A 14685-nucleotide genomic window follows, 5' to 3' on the forward strand; every position below is an offset into this window, starting at 1 on the left:
GGAAAGAACAGCTCAGGGACACAGGCAGGGTTGCAGCAACTTTTTAATGAGTGCAAACAGGAAAATGAGGGCACTCCAAATGGAGGTGCCCAGCAAGAGGAACAGAAGGATCAGGCAAAGATCTATTTCCACTTTCCTGTGGTAGACCCCATACAGAAAATTTGTGGCCAGCCTGGAAAAAGGAGACAGGCTCAAGGGTCCCCCCAGGTGGGTTTCTGAGGGCCACACAGCAGTTTGAAAGAGGAGTGAATTATGACCGAAAAAGAGAGAAAAAGTGAAAGTGGGAGTCAGGAAAGCTGAACATTTGCCATGTTTTCAGCCTGCCTTCCAGTTGTCTTCCAGCCTGTTCTGAGTGCCTCAGGGGCCCCACACAGAGGCCAATAAGAGCAGCTCTAGCAGGGGCGGCAGGGCCTGCAAGAGTAGCGGTTGGTGATGCAGGAGAGGTCAAAGCCCCCAGAGTTGATGGGCACTCCCTCAGAGCTGAGGATGCTGCCAACAGCAGCGGAGGTGGAGGAGCCCACAACAGTGTTCTGTGGGAAGGAGCTGAGGATGGGTCCAGGCAGGGTCACTATCACAGGAGAGGGCTGGATGGCAACGGTGGAGTCCTGGCACTTCACACAGCAGGGCTCATTGCAGCTGTTAGCCAGTGGAGTTGGGCCGCAGGGCCGGCAGGGCACGCAGGGGTTGTAGCAGGACATGGCTGGGCCTGGAGATGAACCTGGAACAAAGGACAGGACACAGGCATGCTTCACAGGTCACAATAAGTTTGAAGAGCAAACTGATCATGCTGTCACAAAGAACCCAAGGCCTTCAATGTCTGCGAATCACAGCATGTTAGGGGCTGTAAGGGACCTCCACAGATCATGAAGTCCAAAGCCCCTGAGAAGGTGGAGAGTGTGCCAAGAGGATTACCATCTTTACTGTATCAACCTGCCAGAGCCTTACAAAGAGCAGCCTGATCTGAACAGCCTGACCCATGCAACCCCTCCCCTAGTGTACAAACCAGAAGCCATCACAACATGGTCCAGACCTTGACCCTGCTCCCCTCCCTCATGACAAGGCCCTCCAAGACCCAAAGCATGAGAAAGGCAACAGCAGCTGAGGTAGCCGCTGAGTGGAGGTCACATAAGAGGAGCAGAAGGGGCTCCAGACTCACCTGGTTGCCAAGGAGAAGGAGGCAGGAGAAGTGGATGAGAGAGCAGGACCTGGGCTGCCTTTTATACCTGCCCCTCATTGCCGCAGGACCAGAGGCACCTTGGCAGAGGTAACAATTTTTGCACAAGCTCATCTTGAATGCAAAGCATCACAGCTAAGGACATGGCTGTGCTTTCATTTCCTGCACTGCTGCCTTTTCATTTCCAGGTTTGTGTCAGGACCACACCCCAGCTAAAGCTTCTTCTGTGCCCTGGGAGGAAAGGCCTCAGCATTTCCAGGTCAGGAATGCAGCAGTGCAGGCAGGAGAGTCATGAGAGGTTCCTCTGAAGTTGGCTGCCCTCTCTGAAGCTACAGGAAATGGGAAGACAAGACCCTGACATTAACCCAAATTTGAAAGCACTCCCTCTGCAGAATAAAGGCACCCAGTGTGTGCTGGTGAGTCTCCAAGGGCCAGCTGCTATTCATCCTGATTGTGATGAAGACCTGACAGCCTCACGGCCTAACCTCAGAGTCAGCAAGGGAGGGAGAGGGAGTCCCACTTCTCCCACCTCCACCAATAGGATGGGTGTTGTGCGGTTGAGGTTGGGCTGTTGTTTTTGTCCCTAAATCAGGGCTCTTCACCCAGGCTGCCGGACACCAACCAACTCACTGAGTGGAGAGATTTGTCTTTATTTCTGTTCTGGGGGATTAGGTGCCAGGTGTCTAACCACAGCCAGCTCAGCTGCCCAGAGATGCATTGGGCTTTGTACAGAAACAGTAACAAAGAATGAGCTGCCCCAAAGGGAACGATTGGTCACCTGAGCTTGTGCAAGAGAAGTTTCTTTCTGCATGTGTTAATGACTGCCCAGCTCCTTATGTAAAGTCTCCTCTCAGAGGTGAGTTTTTTCAGCACTGTATTTACCAAAGCTAACTCAAGGTAATATCTGTGGCCTATCAGCCACCAAGTGTCTGGACAATCTCATGTCCTGTTACACTCCCAGAGCGGAGCCAGACCTCAAGCATATCTTTAGCATGTACAAGAGCCTTCTTCAGATCTCTGTAACAATAACAGTTGTCATCACCTGCAGCAGCAGAAGCTACACTCTCCCTTTTTGCCTAGGAAATCAGAAAACTGCAGAACCTCAGAGAGAAAAGGGAGCCCCAGGAGATGTGGGTGGTTTCAAGGCGCACTCAGCCTTGAACAGAAAATGCTGTCCTTTCTTAGGGGTCGTTAGGAACTCCATCAGTGCGGAGCTGGCAGCATCTAGTCCTTCCATGAACTGCGGCTGGACAGGAAGAGACCATAACATGCTCCTGTCCCAGGCTCCACAAGAGAAGAAAAGCAAATGCAGGAACTCTAGGACTCCTCTAGTTCCAGCGTGAGGAACACAGGGGGATGCACCAGCCCCTTGGATACATTCTCCTCTACAACACCTGGGGAGTGTCTCCATCCTTGAGGTATCTCCGCAAGTACCCTGAGGCTGCAGCTCTCACAAACACAAGGGTCAACATCATCAAATCCTGCTGACACCAACTCTCCCACTCAGCCTACCAGGCACTGTGCACTTTCTCCCTCTGCTCAGAAACCCCTCAGGAATCAATACATCACAGTATCACTAAGGTTGGAAGAGACCTCAAGGACCATCGAGTCCAACCGGTAAACTTCCTGCAACACTGTCACGCCCCATCTCATCCAAACTCAAATCAGCCTTTTCACTTGACCATAGTCCTTCCGTTCTCAGTGTCTCCAAAACAGATTTGATCAGAATTCATCCTCTCAGTGCTGCTCTCCTTTAAGAAATTAAAAAAAAAAAAAAAAAAACAAACAAAAAACCAACCAACTTTTGACTTCTTCTGTAGAATCAGAGAACGGTCTGGAAAGAGCCTCAGAAGATCAAAACATGCATTGACATGTGTGTGCTGCAGACCTTGGGACTCTCGTTCCAGCACTTACAGCAGGTTTCTGATGGGAAAGGATGTGGCAGAAGTCAGGCAATGAAGCGGCAGCAGAGCAGGAAACCAGGACGCAGCCATCAGCTGGGATGGTTTGCATTTGTCATGAGCTGCTCAGAGCATTCTTCCTTCCACAAAGCTGCCTCTGGGCCTGAGGCACTGCAGCGCTGCTATAAAAGGCAGCCCAGCTCTCTGCCCCCTCAGTCATTTCTCTCTCCTCCTCCTCGAGAACCAGGTGAGTCTGAAGCCTCTGCTCCTTCTTCAACATCAGGTCTCTCTCCTCAGTGTATGTCTCAGCTGATAGGGGCTGTCCTAGGGCGGGGCTGGGAGCTACTTCTGCTGGGGGAGGAAAGGGGAGAGAGGACCTCTGCAGAGAGACTGCTGGCCTTTGACTGGTGCAGTGTATGCTGGGCTGTGAGGGACCTTGGCTTCACTGTAGTTTAGGTCTGCTTCTTACCTGTGTTATGCTTCCCTCTGTTCTGTCTCCCAAGCAAACACCCAGCTCCAAGCCATGTCCTGCTGCAACCCTTGCGTGCCCTGCCAGCCCTGCGGCCCAACCCCACTGGCCAACAGCTGCAATGAGCCCTGCTGTGTGAGGTGCCAGGACTCCACCGTTGCCATCCAACCATCTGCTGTGATAGTGACCCTGCCTGGACCCATCCTCAGCTCCTTCCCTCAGAACACTGCTGTGGGCTCCTCCACCTCCGCTGCTGTTGGCAGCATCCTCAGCTCTGAGGGAGTGCCCATCAACTCCGGGGGCTTTGACCTCTCCTGCATCACCAACCGCTACTCTTGCAGGCCCTGCCGCCCCTGCTAGAGCTGCTGGCAACAGCCTTGGCCAAGAACTTCCAAGGTCACAATACTCAGAGCTGGACAGGAGATAGAGCTCCAGGCCATTATTCCTGCCTTCTACTCTCCTCTCTGTCTCTTCCCTTTGCCGTTGTTTTAATCCCAGTGACATCCTAGTAGGGACCTCGTGGCCTCCTACCCTCTACAGGCCACACAGATGGACTCTCTGCAACAGCTCCATACCACGTTAGCGGGTGGAACCCCTGATGCTGCCTGTCAGCCACTTTCTTTTCATCTCTAAACTCATTAAAGTTGTGCTGCATCCAAGCCCTCGCCTCCAAGTCCTTTCTTCTCCTCTGGAAACGCTCCCAGTCTGCTCTGGGCAAAAGGTGGAGGAAGAGGAGCCTGGGACTCCCTGAAGGGGATTTTGTCACTTTGCCACCTGGTCAGTTAGTTTCCAATTTTCAGGAATGAACTGATGGTCACTGATGCTGAGGGATGCTCTGCTGAGTGGATGTCTCACCCTAGCTTAGCTACCTTGGGGAAATACCTTCTTGGCATCTGTCCCTCAGCATTCTTGCCTCCGCTCAACCCGACGATGAAACCTCCACCCATGGTCTATCTTACAGCTCACAGGCACCTTGGGCATTTGAAGCAGGCAGCGAAGTCACCAGTGCAGCCAGGTGTTGTGGTTCATGCCAAACTGGCAGCACATCCCTGCAGAGCACTTGCCAGCTGCTTCTCTCCCTACTATGGGATGGGAAGTGGGGAGCAAAATGCAAAACCCAGCAGGCCTAAGGTGAACAGGGTAAGGAATGAAGAAGCAGCAGGAATGACAACAGCACTAATGAAGAAGCACATAAAGCAAGTCCCAGGAATAAAGTCCACTTCACCTGTTGCCACACACAGCAATAACCTCTGCACCTGCCTGTGCCACACCACCCCTTATAGCATGGCCACGACTTAAGCATTGATTGCAGTATCCTATTGGCTGCTTCAGCTGACCACCCTAGATATGGTCCTGTGGGGGCCTGCACCCAAAGCGTTGTTGGCTTGATAGGGACAGGGGACTCCTGTGCTTGGCCAGCTCCAGCTGGTGCCAACACCAGCTGGGGAACACCTTGGCCCTACACAGGTAGTCAACAGAGGGCCCTGGCAGGTGCTGTGCTGCAGAGGGGTCCTGTCCCTGCTGCCAGTGACCAGGTGTGAAAGTGAAGGTCTTTAGATCTGGGCAGTGGAGTAATGGACAGGTGGAGTAGGGACTGGGGATCATCTTCAGGGCCAATTACCCTTTCCCAGTTCCTAGACCCTTTGCTAACAGCATCTTCTGATCTACCTTGCCCAGACAGATCCACCCAAAGCAAGGGAAGTACTCATCCCAAAGTCCTTGTGGAAATCTTGACCTCCACAAGGCTTCCCATATGCTCACAGGTCCTCTTTTGGGGACAGCATTTGTCAGGATTCCTGTCCACATGATGTGCTAAAATGTGTGGATAGTGACTGGAGGTGAATTAGAAATGGAGTTTGTGGTAAATGCAGGGCATTGTTCACACACTACAGAGAAGTATAGCAGCCAAGAGGCTTCCAGGGCAGAAAGGACTGATTGGTATGTGAGGAATCTATTCCATGCTGGTTCCCGGGGCAACGCAACCTGCAAACAGAGGGTGGAGCGGAGTCTAAGCACCACAGTTGGGCTTGGTTTGATCACTGCAGAAGAGGGACCTGGATGGTACCACGGAACTGAGAAGCTGCAAATCTGCTACCCTGGCCAACACACCTTTGTCTTTTGACAAAATGTTGCCCCTTTTGTGACCTTTGCTCATTATAATATCATTAGAATACCAAAACACACCTCCATCCCAAAAGTTAGCAGCCTCCAAATGTCCCACTGCTGGTCTAGTGCTTAGAATTTTTCTTAGCATACACCTTTAAAAGCAAAGCCAGAGAATTTGACACCACTCACAATAATGCAGGCCAGGTAAGGATGGCTAGAGTGGATGCCAGGATCAAAAACCATCTTAGAGTCCAGTGTGCGTAAGAGGCAGCATTTCTTTATTCAGCTCTGAGCACGTGGGAGATTGTTCCATGTGGTGAAGGTACACTATGCCCACATATTGAATCTTGTCCCACCATGTGGACAAGTTCCCCTCCTTCATGAGGGCGACAAAAACCAAGGCATTAGCCAGGCCGGCATGGACACCTGCACGCACCCATCACCTGGGATGCTCGTGCGATTACCAAGAATGGGCTTACTTCTAGCTTCATGCTTTCTATAGGCTGAAGCCAGCTGTTTACAAGAGTGCCCACTGGTCAAACCCAGCCTCGAGGAACCTATAAGTATTACCTCAGTTGGTAAACAAGTTGCCCCCTCTTTCACTTTGTCTCTCTTCTTACTCGAGAGGACAATGCTCGTGCCATAGCCTCTGCCTTTGAGCTCCTTGCTATTAGTTCTTCTCTCTCTCATACATGCAAGCGAACTGGAAGCCTGTGCATGACAAGAAGAAGCCTGTATCCAGGCAGGCCCGTTGAGCCTTAGCCCTGAGAATTATCTCCAGAGGAGGGACCTTCGCTGAACCCGAGAAGCCCAGTGCTGTTACAGCCAGGCACACCAACCAGGAGAGACCACCGTGCCTTCAGAGGACTGGACCCCCGAGGGCAAGATCTGCCCAGCTGTCGGGGAGAAGGACTACCAAGTCAGGTAGTCTACACATCTGCCTTACCCCGCTATCGTGGGCGAGGAGCCGTCACCTTTGCCGTTCCGAGCCCTGTAAACCTCAAGGAGATCCAGAGCACTGTCCGTGCAGCAAAGCCGGGACTGCTCTGAGAGGGTCCCGCCGCTCCTTCGAGCCAAGTAAACGGGAAGCCGCCACTTCACGTAGCCGCGCTTCTTCCCCAGGGCCGTTCCATGGCAGCCCCGAGCCCATTGCAGCACGACTGATCCCCCCGCTGCGTCCAGCCCCGCCTGCTGCCGTGGCCAATCGGAAGCCTCCGAGCCCGCCTATCGGGAACCGTTGCCCCACCCTGCCATGCGAGTCGACTCTGAGGGCCGGCCCTGCGGGGCTGAGACCGGAGGACTGCTCCCTGTCGTCTGGAGGGAACCTGCCAAGTCTTGCAAGGGAACCTGCTTACAAGCTAAGCCTAGGTTCCATCTCTCCACTGCTGCGGAGAGAGCCACCCAGCACCACCATCCAGACCAGCCTAGGAACCAGTCCCACGACAGTCATCTGCTGGAGCCCGATCTTGCCACAAGCAACAGCTACAAAGTATCTTCCACGTGCTTTCCACATGCTAACACTCAGTTCAAAGCATCCGCATCCAGCAGAGTAACCTCTAACGCATAGAAACAGTCTCTGTTTATAGTTAAGTAGCCTCCCGTGCCCTGTCAAGTCGCCATCTAGTGGCCAAAGCGTGGAACTGGATCCTTTGCTATACAAATAAATATAGAATTTCCTAAACCCACCAGAGCCATGTAACAGGAAACTCAAGGTCTCCAGGAAAACAAAAGAAAGAGGGGGGAAAAATATTAAAAAATCCAAAGCGTTGCTCAGTCCTGGCCTTTGAAATTCAGACAGCCCTAAGGCTGGCCTTTGAAATGCAAGCCTAAGATGACAGAGTCGCTCATACTCCATCAGAAAGGTAAAACTAGATTTAACAAAAAAAAATAGGAGAAGGGGAAAGTTAGGGAACACCCACTGCAGACCACTTGGAACCTCTGGGATCAGTCAGCAGCCTGAAGGTTTCTTTCCCTACACAGGAATGCCTTTGGTTAAGATTGGAGCTCTGGGTTATGTCAAGTGCTGCCAAAGGAGATTTAGAAAACTCTGCGGAGCCGTTTCTGGCCTTGGCACCTCTGTGGCCAGCTGCATTAGTCAGAGTCCTGATCCTTGCAGGTGCTTTGCAGACACTGCATTTAGCAGCAACAACCTGTAAGAATCCACATGGTGCCTTCAATAAGCTTCACTTCCACGAAGAGAGCTGTAACATTTCCTGTGGAACATGACCACATTCCTTAAGTATGGCCATGGAGATGTTCTGCAGGTGCAGCTGCTGTCAGTGCATCCAGAATTGTGACAGCTTGTTGTGGTTTGAGCCTTAACTGGGATTTAAGAGCTCAGATAGGGACAAGACCAAGAACTCCTCCCCCACTCCCCCTTCTTCTTTCCCTATTCAAAGAAAAGGGCAGGGGAAAGAAGAGGAAAAGATAAGGGAAGGGAAAAAAGGGAAAAAAAGGGGGGTAAGGAAAAAGGGGAGGAGGTAAACCTACCGAGAAATAATTCGGAGTTGGTTTGGAAGTAGAGAGGTCATTTTTTTCTTTAAAATACATATCTATATCGATAAAAAACACAGTAATAGGAAGGGTTCACAAGGGGTGAGGAACAAGGATGGATAGGGAGATATACAAAACCAACAGTCCTTTGGGGAAACGTGGATGAGACCGGGAGAAAGACCAGGCCCGAACACGTGGCAGAGAACCAGGAAGCCAGCAGTGACTCTTGGTCCTCTCACCCAGGCGAGGCATGAGCAAAGGAGAGGGAAAATGGTTGCTGTACCCTCCACCTTTATAGTTTTCCAGACAGGAAGGGGGAGTGGAACAGACTACCTCATTTTCCCAGAGGGGGAAGGAAGGAACCAAGTCCAACTGGATCAGGTTTCCTTAATCCTCGGGGGAGAGCAGGGCTCTCACAACCCATGCCCCCTCCCAGGATGGGTGTAGCCCACCACAGTCCACCCCTCTGCTCCACTTCCATTCTCCTGTCATAGTCCCTTCATCCAATTGTGACATGTGGTATTAGAGTCCTCGATGCAAGTCCCTCTTTATCCCAGCTGTCTCTCTGTCTCAGGACAGTCTCTCCCTCTCTCATGCTGGCCAATGTAGGTGGTGCTTGAGCTGTGCAGGGATGTGGAGAAGAAGCAGGAACTAGGAAACTGTCTTTGTCTTTGAAAGACAAAGAAAAATCGGGAACAGTCTATTGCTGTGGGGCATCAGGAACAGGTGCAGGTGAGATGATGCAGGAGCTCTCTGGATAGGTGTGTGGTGTGTTCATGCTGAGTGCTGGATGTTAGGCTGGTATTAAACTAGGAGAGAAAAACTTAGAACAACTGATACCTATCATATGGTGACTATAATGCATTGGTGTGCGCTGCCCCCTCTGAATTCATCCCCTCTCAGCCAGAGTCACGTTCCGCTGTGGGGTACACTGAATGTCATTCTTGTGGAAGGAATCCCCTTTTGTGATTGTTTCCCTCATAGACCAGGTACTCATGCAGCTAGGACTGGAGTGGGTTTTCCATCTGTGGTGGTTTGAGCCTTAACCGGGGCTTAAAAGCTCAGATGAGGGCAAGGCTGAGAATTCCCTTCCCCAACAGAGAGAGAGAGGGAAGGGAGGGGAGCAAATCCACCAGGAAATAATTTGGGTTTGGCTTGGAAGTAGAGAGGCAAAGAATTTTTTCTTTAAACAGTGTATGTAACAATGACAGGCAGGGTTCAGAAGGGTAAGGAACAAGGATGGATGGGAGAAGGAGAAGGAAGGAATAAAAATTATGAGAACCAGTCCTTTGCAAAGTGTGGAAGCAGCAGGAAAGAGGGCAATGGCTGCAATTCTCCTCCCACTTATACCCCTGCTGGACAAGGATGGGGGGAAGTGGAACAGATCATGTCAGTTTCCCAGGGGAGGAAACACACCCTGCCCCAGCATGGGCATAGTCCACCACAATCCACCCCTCTGTTCCACTTCCACTCTCCTGTCACAGCCCCCTTTATCCAATCTTGACACGTGGCATTCAAATCCTCGGTGCAAGTCTCTCATTATCCTGGCTTGCTCTCTCTCAGGACGGTCTCTCCCACTCTGCTGCTGGTCAGTGTAGGTGGTGCTTGAACTGGACAGGAATGTGCAGGAGAATCAGGAATCAGTCTGTCTTTAAAAAGGAAGCAGAAAAAAAAAATATTGGGAACAGCCCATTGCTATAGGGAAGCAGGAACAGTCCGTTGCTGTAGTGACATCAGGAACAGGTGCAGGTGAGATGACACAGGAGCTCTCTGGATTGGTGTGCGGTGTGTTCATGTTGAGTGCTGGATGCTAGGCTGGTATTAAGCTGGGAGAGAGAAAACTTAGAACAACTTTTTTTTTATACAGTGACTATAATGCATTGATCTGCTCTGCCCCCTCTGAGTTCATCCCCTCTCAGCCAGAGTCACATTCCGCTGTGGGATACACTGAATGTCCCCAGTTTCTAACATGACCCCGTACCTGTGACCAGGCCCCTCAGTAGAGACCACCCCTCGGGTTGGTTTGTCTCCACCAGCAGCCGGAAAAACCCACACCGACTTCCCCAGCAGGTTTTTCTCAGCAATCACAGGAACCCCATCTCCACCCACTGTTTGCAGCAGGTTGGACTAGGCAGGACCAGCTTGGTTCACAGATCCTCTGCTGGTCACTAACCAAGTGGCTTGAGCTAGGTGTCTTTCCCAGTTCCTAAAGGTTCCACCCCCCATGGCTTTTAGAGCGGTCTTTAGCAAGCCATTGTAGTGCTCGACCTTCCCTGCAGCGTGTGCAGGCTATGGGATGTGGTAAATCCACTCAATGCCATGTTCCTTTGCCCAGTCCCTTAGGAGGTGGTTCTTGAAGTGGGTTCCATTGTCTAATTCAATCGTCCCGGGGGTGCTGTGTCTCCACAGGGCATGTCTCTCTAGGCCCAGGATGGTGTTGCGAGCAGTGGCATGAGGTACTGGGTAGGTTTCCAGCCACCCTGTACTTGCCTCCACCATGGTCAGTAGGTGCTGTTTGCTGCTGTGAGACCGAGGAAGGGTGATGTAGTCGATCTGCCAGGCCTCTCCGTACTTCTATTTCAACCATCTCCCCCCATACCACAGAGGCTTCATGCGCTTGGCCTGCTTGATGGCAGCACAGATGTCACACTCATGGATGACCTGTGAGATGGCCTCCCTAGAGATGTCCAGGGATCTGTCCCGAGCCCACCGGTATGTGGCATCTCTCCATTGGTGGCCAGAAGTGTCATGGGCCTAGCGAGCTAAGAACAGCTTGCCCTTGTGTTCCCAGTCCAAGTCTATTTGGGAGATTTCAGCAGCCAGATCTGCTTGGTGGTTGTGCTTGTGCTCCTCAGTGGCTCTGCTCTTGGGGATGTGTGCATCACTGTGCCGTACCTTTATTGGCAGCCTGTCCAGGCGGGCAGCGATATCTTGCCACAGGTCAGCGGCCCAAACCAGCTTCCCTTTTCTCTGCCACCCATTCCTCCTCCATTCCTTCAGCCACCCCCACAAGGCATTGGCTACTTTTATTTCCCCAAGGTTTTCATAGGAACTGCCCTCCTGTCTCCCATTACCTCACAGAACCCTGGATCACTTCTGTAACACCTTCCGTTTGCTGCAGTGTTCACAGCATGCTTCAGGGCAACAGGTTCAAGGCTCTTACTATCACCCTGTCCTTCCAACCTTGGTTTGTCTTCCTGCCACATGTCACAGATAATTTTGAATTATTGCCACCATCTCCCACATCAAGTAAAACTCATTATGGAGTTACTAGGGGTGCCTGAAAGAGTCCTCACTTCAGAAGACACCATGCTTCAATACCTACAGGGGTGAGGAAAGGTTCCCATGTGTGTCCACTGATTTTCCCTCCTAAGCACTAACTTTGTCCCTCAGCAGTCATCATGCAGATGGAAAGAACACCTCAGGCACACAGGCAAGGTTGCAGCCATTTTTTTAATGAGACAGAAATGATGTCACTCCAAGTGGAGGTGCCCAGCAAGGAGAGGAAAAGAATTCAAGGATTTGTTTCTCTTTTGCAGTGGCACAGTTTTGAAAGGGAGAGAGGCTGGAGAGTCTCTTCAGGCTGATTCCTGGGGTCCACAGAGCAGCTTTGAGGGGAGCAAAAGACAAAGAAGAAATGAGAGTGGAAGACAGCAAAGGCAGTCATGGACCATGATTTCAGAGAGCCCAGACAATGGCTCTAAGTGTGATCCTCTGTCCAGCATCATGTTGAGAGTGCCTGGGGGTCCTTCTCTGAGGCCATTGCCGGTAGCTCTAGCAGGGGCGGCAGGGTCTGCAAGAGTAGCGGTTGGTGATGCAGGAGAGGTCAAAGTAGGAGGAGGGAGTAGAACCTCAAGCAATGCTCAGCTGATAGAAGGAAATGTTTTAGCTCTTGTGGGCCATAAACCCTGGGAACACACTGCAGCTTTGTAGAGAGAAAAAAGCATTCAGCTGCTTACCAACGACCATTGTGACTCAGGGAATCCACACAAGGAGCTGAGAATGAGAGCTGGTAAACATTGCAGCTGCAGATGCTAGGCCTAACAGCAACAGCAGCCTGCTAACAACCCCCCTGCCACTGGACAGCCCCACCACTGAGTCTTAAAAGTTCTCCAACGTGTTTTGATTGTGGACAGAAGGGACATTGTAAGTTAAAAGATCACAACTCAGTTTTGAGACTATGCTAAGAAAGGAAATTAAGATCGGACAAGGTGACAAGGCGGTCACTTTTGCTCTGCCTAAACAGCCGCAGACGGGGAACAAAAAGGCGTCACAGCAGGAGACAAAACAACAAGTAAGCTCAAATCACTGCTGTTGCTACCTATTGATATAACCCTGCCTTCAAGGAAAACCTAACTTAGGCTGTGAATTCAGGGCAACCCCTCTTCCGCTCACCTCTCTGTACGTACAGTGGCTTTGCTGAGACAGACACCCTTTCCCCCCCTTGTATTTCTGATAAGAATCTAGTTTATGAAAGTTGTGTTCTGATGTAAAGCAACGGTACTAATTTCATTATTTCTGATTGTAATGTGTTTTAGAGATTTGTTATTTTGATGTTATGTTTTACCAGTAAACATAATGAATAGTAAGTATTTAGTATTTATAAGTATTTAGGAATTATAGTAATGTATAGGTATTTAGTAATGAGTTCAAATTTTAAGTCTTTCTTTTGGTTTGAACCTTCTTGTCTTTGTCTTTTGTGTGTGCCTAGGCATTTCAAAGGCGCTCCATGTAATATAGTTAAGGATTGTAGTAAATAAGGTTTTAATTTTTAAAAGTATTCTTTAGTTAATTTAACAACTTTTTTATTCCTTTTTAGACATTGATTTGATGGTTTAATTTTAACATAGTTTAAGTTTTTTAGGATTTTTGGTATTAGCATAAGTGAAGAGTTTGATACAGATATAGAATGAAAATTTTTTTAATGTTTTCTTTGTATTCATAGTAGTGTGAGAAATTGTTTTTAATATTTGGCTTTTGCAAGGGGAATTACTGGGGACCGTGGGGTTCGATCATTGGGCTGATTGGTTGGTTATGGTCTGTGGGGTATTGGGAGAGAAAGGTAAGGTGCCAACAGGTCTAAAGACTGGCCAGGTCAAAAGTGCAGGTTTTGTCTGTCCTGATGGAGAGGGGTAGGAGTGTCCTGGGGAATATGTATGTTTGAATATGAATATGCATGTTTGCCATCTATATAAGTTCAACTCTTGTTGTTAGGGTGCGTCTCTAGCAAATTTGCTCTGCACCCAGCACTGTGTTGCCTTTATTTTATAATAAACTGGTTATTAATTTCAGCAGTGAGTTCATTTCTCACAATTTGGTGACCCGTATGTGATTCCCCTGTCTGCAACAGCTTTCGAGGCCCTTCAGAAGGGTGGGGGGCACTCCTGCCAATTTCAGCTGCCCAGAAGGAGGACCCTGGAAGCCTCTCGGAACACAGCTAGATGATCCAGCCAACATTATAAGATAAAGGCAAGGGAAGGAGCTCCTGGTTGCCGCAGATGCCTGTAATTCTTGTGCACAAAGTCCTGGGCAACAAAAGGACTATAAGTATTGTCCGGTTGGGCGGGTATTGAGGTTAGTGAGAGTGTGTGTGTGAGACGTGGGCTGGACAGTCCAGATCCATGAAGCAAGTGCGGAGTCCTTCTAACTGTGTTTCCAATACCCCATGAGGGACTTGGCCAGTGAAGGGACGAAGCGGTTGGTGATGGAAAGCGTGGACCTCGGGAAATGGGGCAAGGGTCAGGTGTAGAGCAGCCCCGGGAAACATGGGAGCAACAAGGGTACCCAGCGATATACCCCAGACAGTCCTCTGGGGTAGCGTATTGGAGGCACAATACGCAGGATAAGGATAAGGCAAAAAGGATAATGGAGGAAGGGCCTAGAGAGAAAAGTAGATTGTGGGAAAGTTGGCCATTTGAAACGAGATTGTCCAAGGAGAAGAGAGATCTTAAGGTTTTTTTTAGAAGCTTAGATAAGGAAGGAAAGAGAGTGAAACCACTTTATAAAAGTGGGACCTCAAGAAGAAATTTTAAAATGTTCAGTAGGTCCAGGAGCTGAATGTAGGGTCAGCTGTGGGATGCCCTGGCCACCAGCTGGCAGCAGGGCTGGCCTGGGACAAGGCAGAGCTGAGCCACAGTCTGGCATGGCTGGAGGAGGAATGGGAGTGCGGCCACAACCGCACCTGGCAGTTGCTACATGAGTTGGATCGGCTCCAAGCAGGCCTGGAGCTGGGCTGTGGCTACAACACTGCGGAGGGTAGGCAAGGGCTGCACGTAGAGCAGCTGGAGCTGCAAGGACAGTGTCAGTGTTGGCACCAGCACCTACGGTAGTGCAGCGGGCGAGGCGCTGGCACAGACGTGGGCGGAGCAGGAGCTATTGTGGGGAGAGCTACAATGGCTGAGCCATGCCCACCAGGGACTGGTAAAGGATCTGGCCCAGGAGGTGGCCAGGCTCAGGTTGGAGAAGGAGGGTTAGTCATGTTACCAAGGTTCCTAGAGGGGGTGTGGAGAGTGAGTTTTAGGGGCAAAGGGGAAAGGTTTAAA

At 50.5% G+C, this 14685-nt stretch overlaps 2 protein-coding genes across 2 annotated transcripts; one reads left to right on the forward strand and one right to left on the reverse strand.

Moving 5' to 3' along the window:
• Nucleotides 1-392: 392 nt before the first annotated feature.
• On the reverse strand, nt 393-698 carry LOC137456248 (feather keratin Cos1-2-like). Its single transcript, XM_068167546.1, has one exon. It carries the CDS (start codon nt 696-698, stop codon nt 393-395), a length of 306 nt encoding a protein of 101 aa, XP_068023647.1.
• A 2598-nt stretch (nt 699-3296) lies between these two features.
• Nucleotides 3297-4203, forward strand: LOC137456172 (feather keratin Cos1-2). Its single transcript, XM_068167484.1, has 2 exons — nt 3297-3322; nt 3579-4203. Exon 2 carries the CDS (start codon nt 3599-3601, stop codon nt 3902-3904), a length of 306 nt encoding a protein of 101 aa, XP_068023585.1. The 5' UTR covers nt 3297-3322; nt 3579-3598; the 3' UTR covers nt 3905-4203.
• The last annotated feature ends 10482 nt before the right edge of the window (nt 4204-14685 follow it).

Source organism: Melanerpes formicivorus, unplaced genomic scaffold, assembly GCF_026170545.1.
Source record: "Melanerpes formicivorus ecotype bairdi unplaced genomic scaffold, bMelFor1.0.p_v2 SCAF_119, whole genome shotgun sequence".
In the NCBI taxonomy this organism is placed as follows: Eukaryota; Metazoa; Chordata; class Aves; order Piciformes; family Picidae; genus Melanerpes; species Melanerpes formicivorus.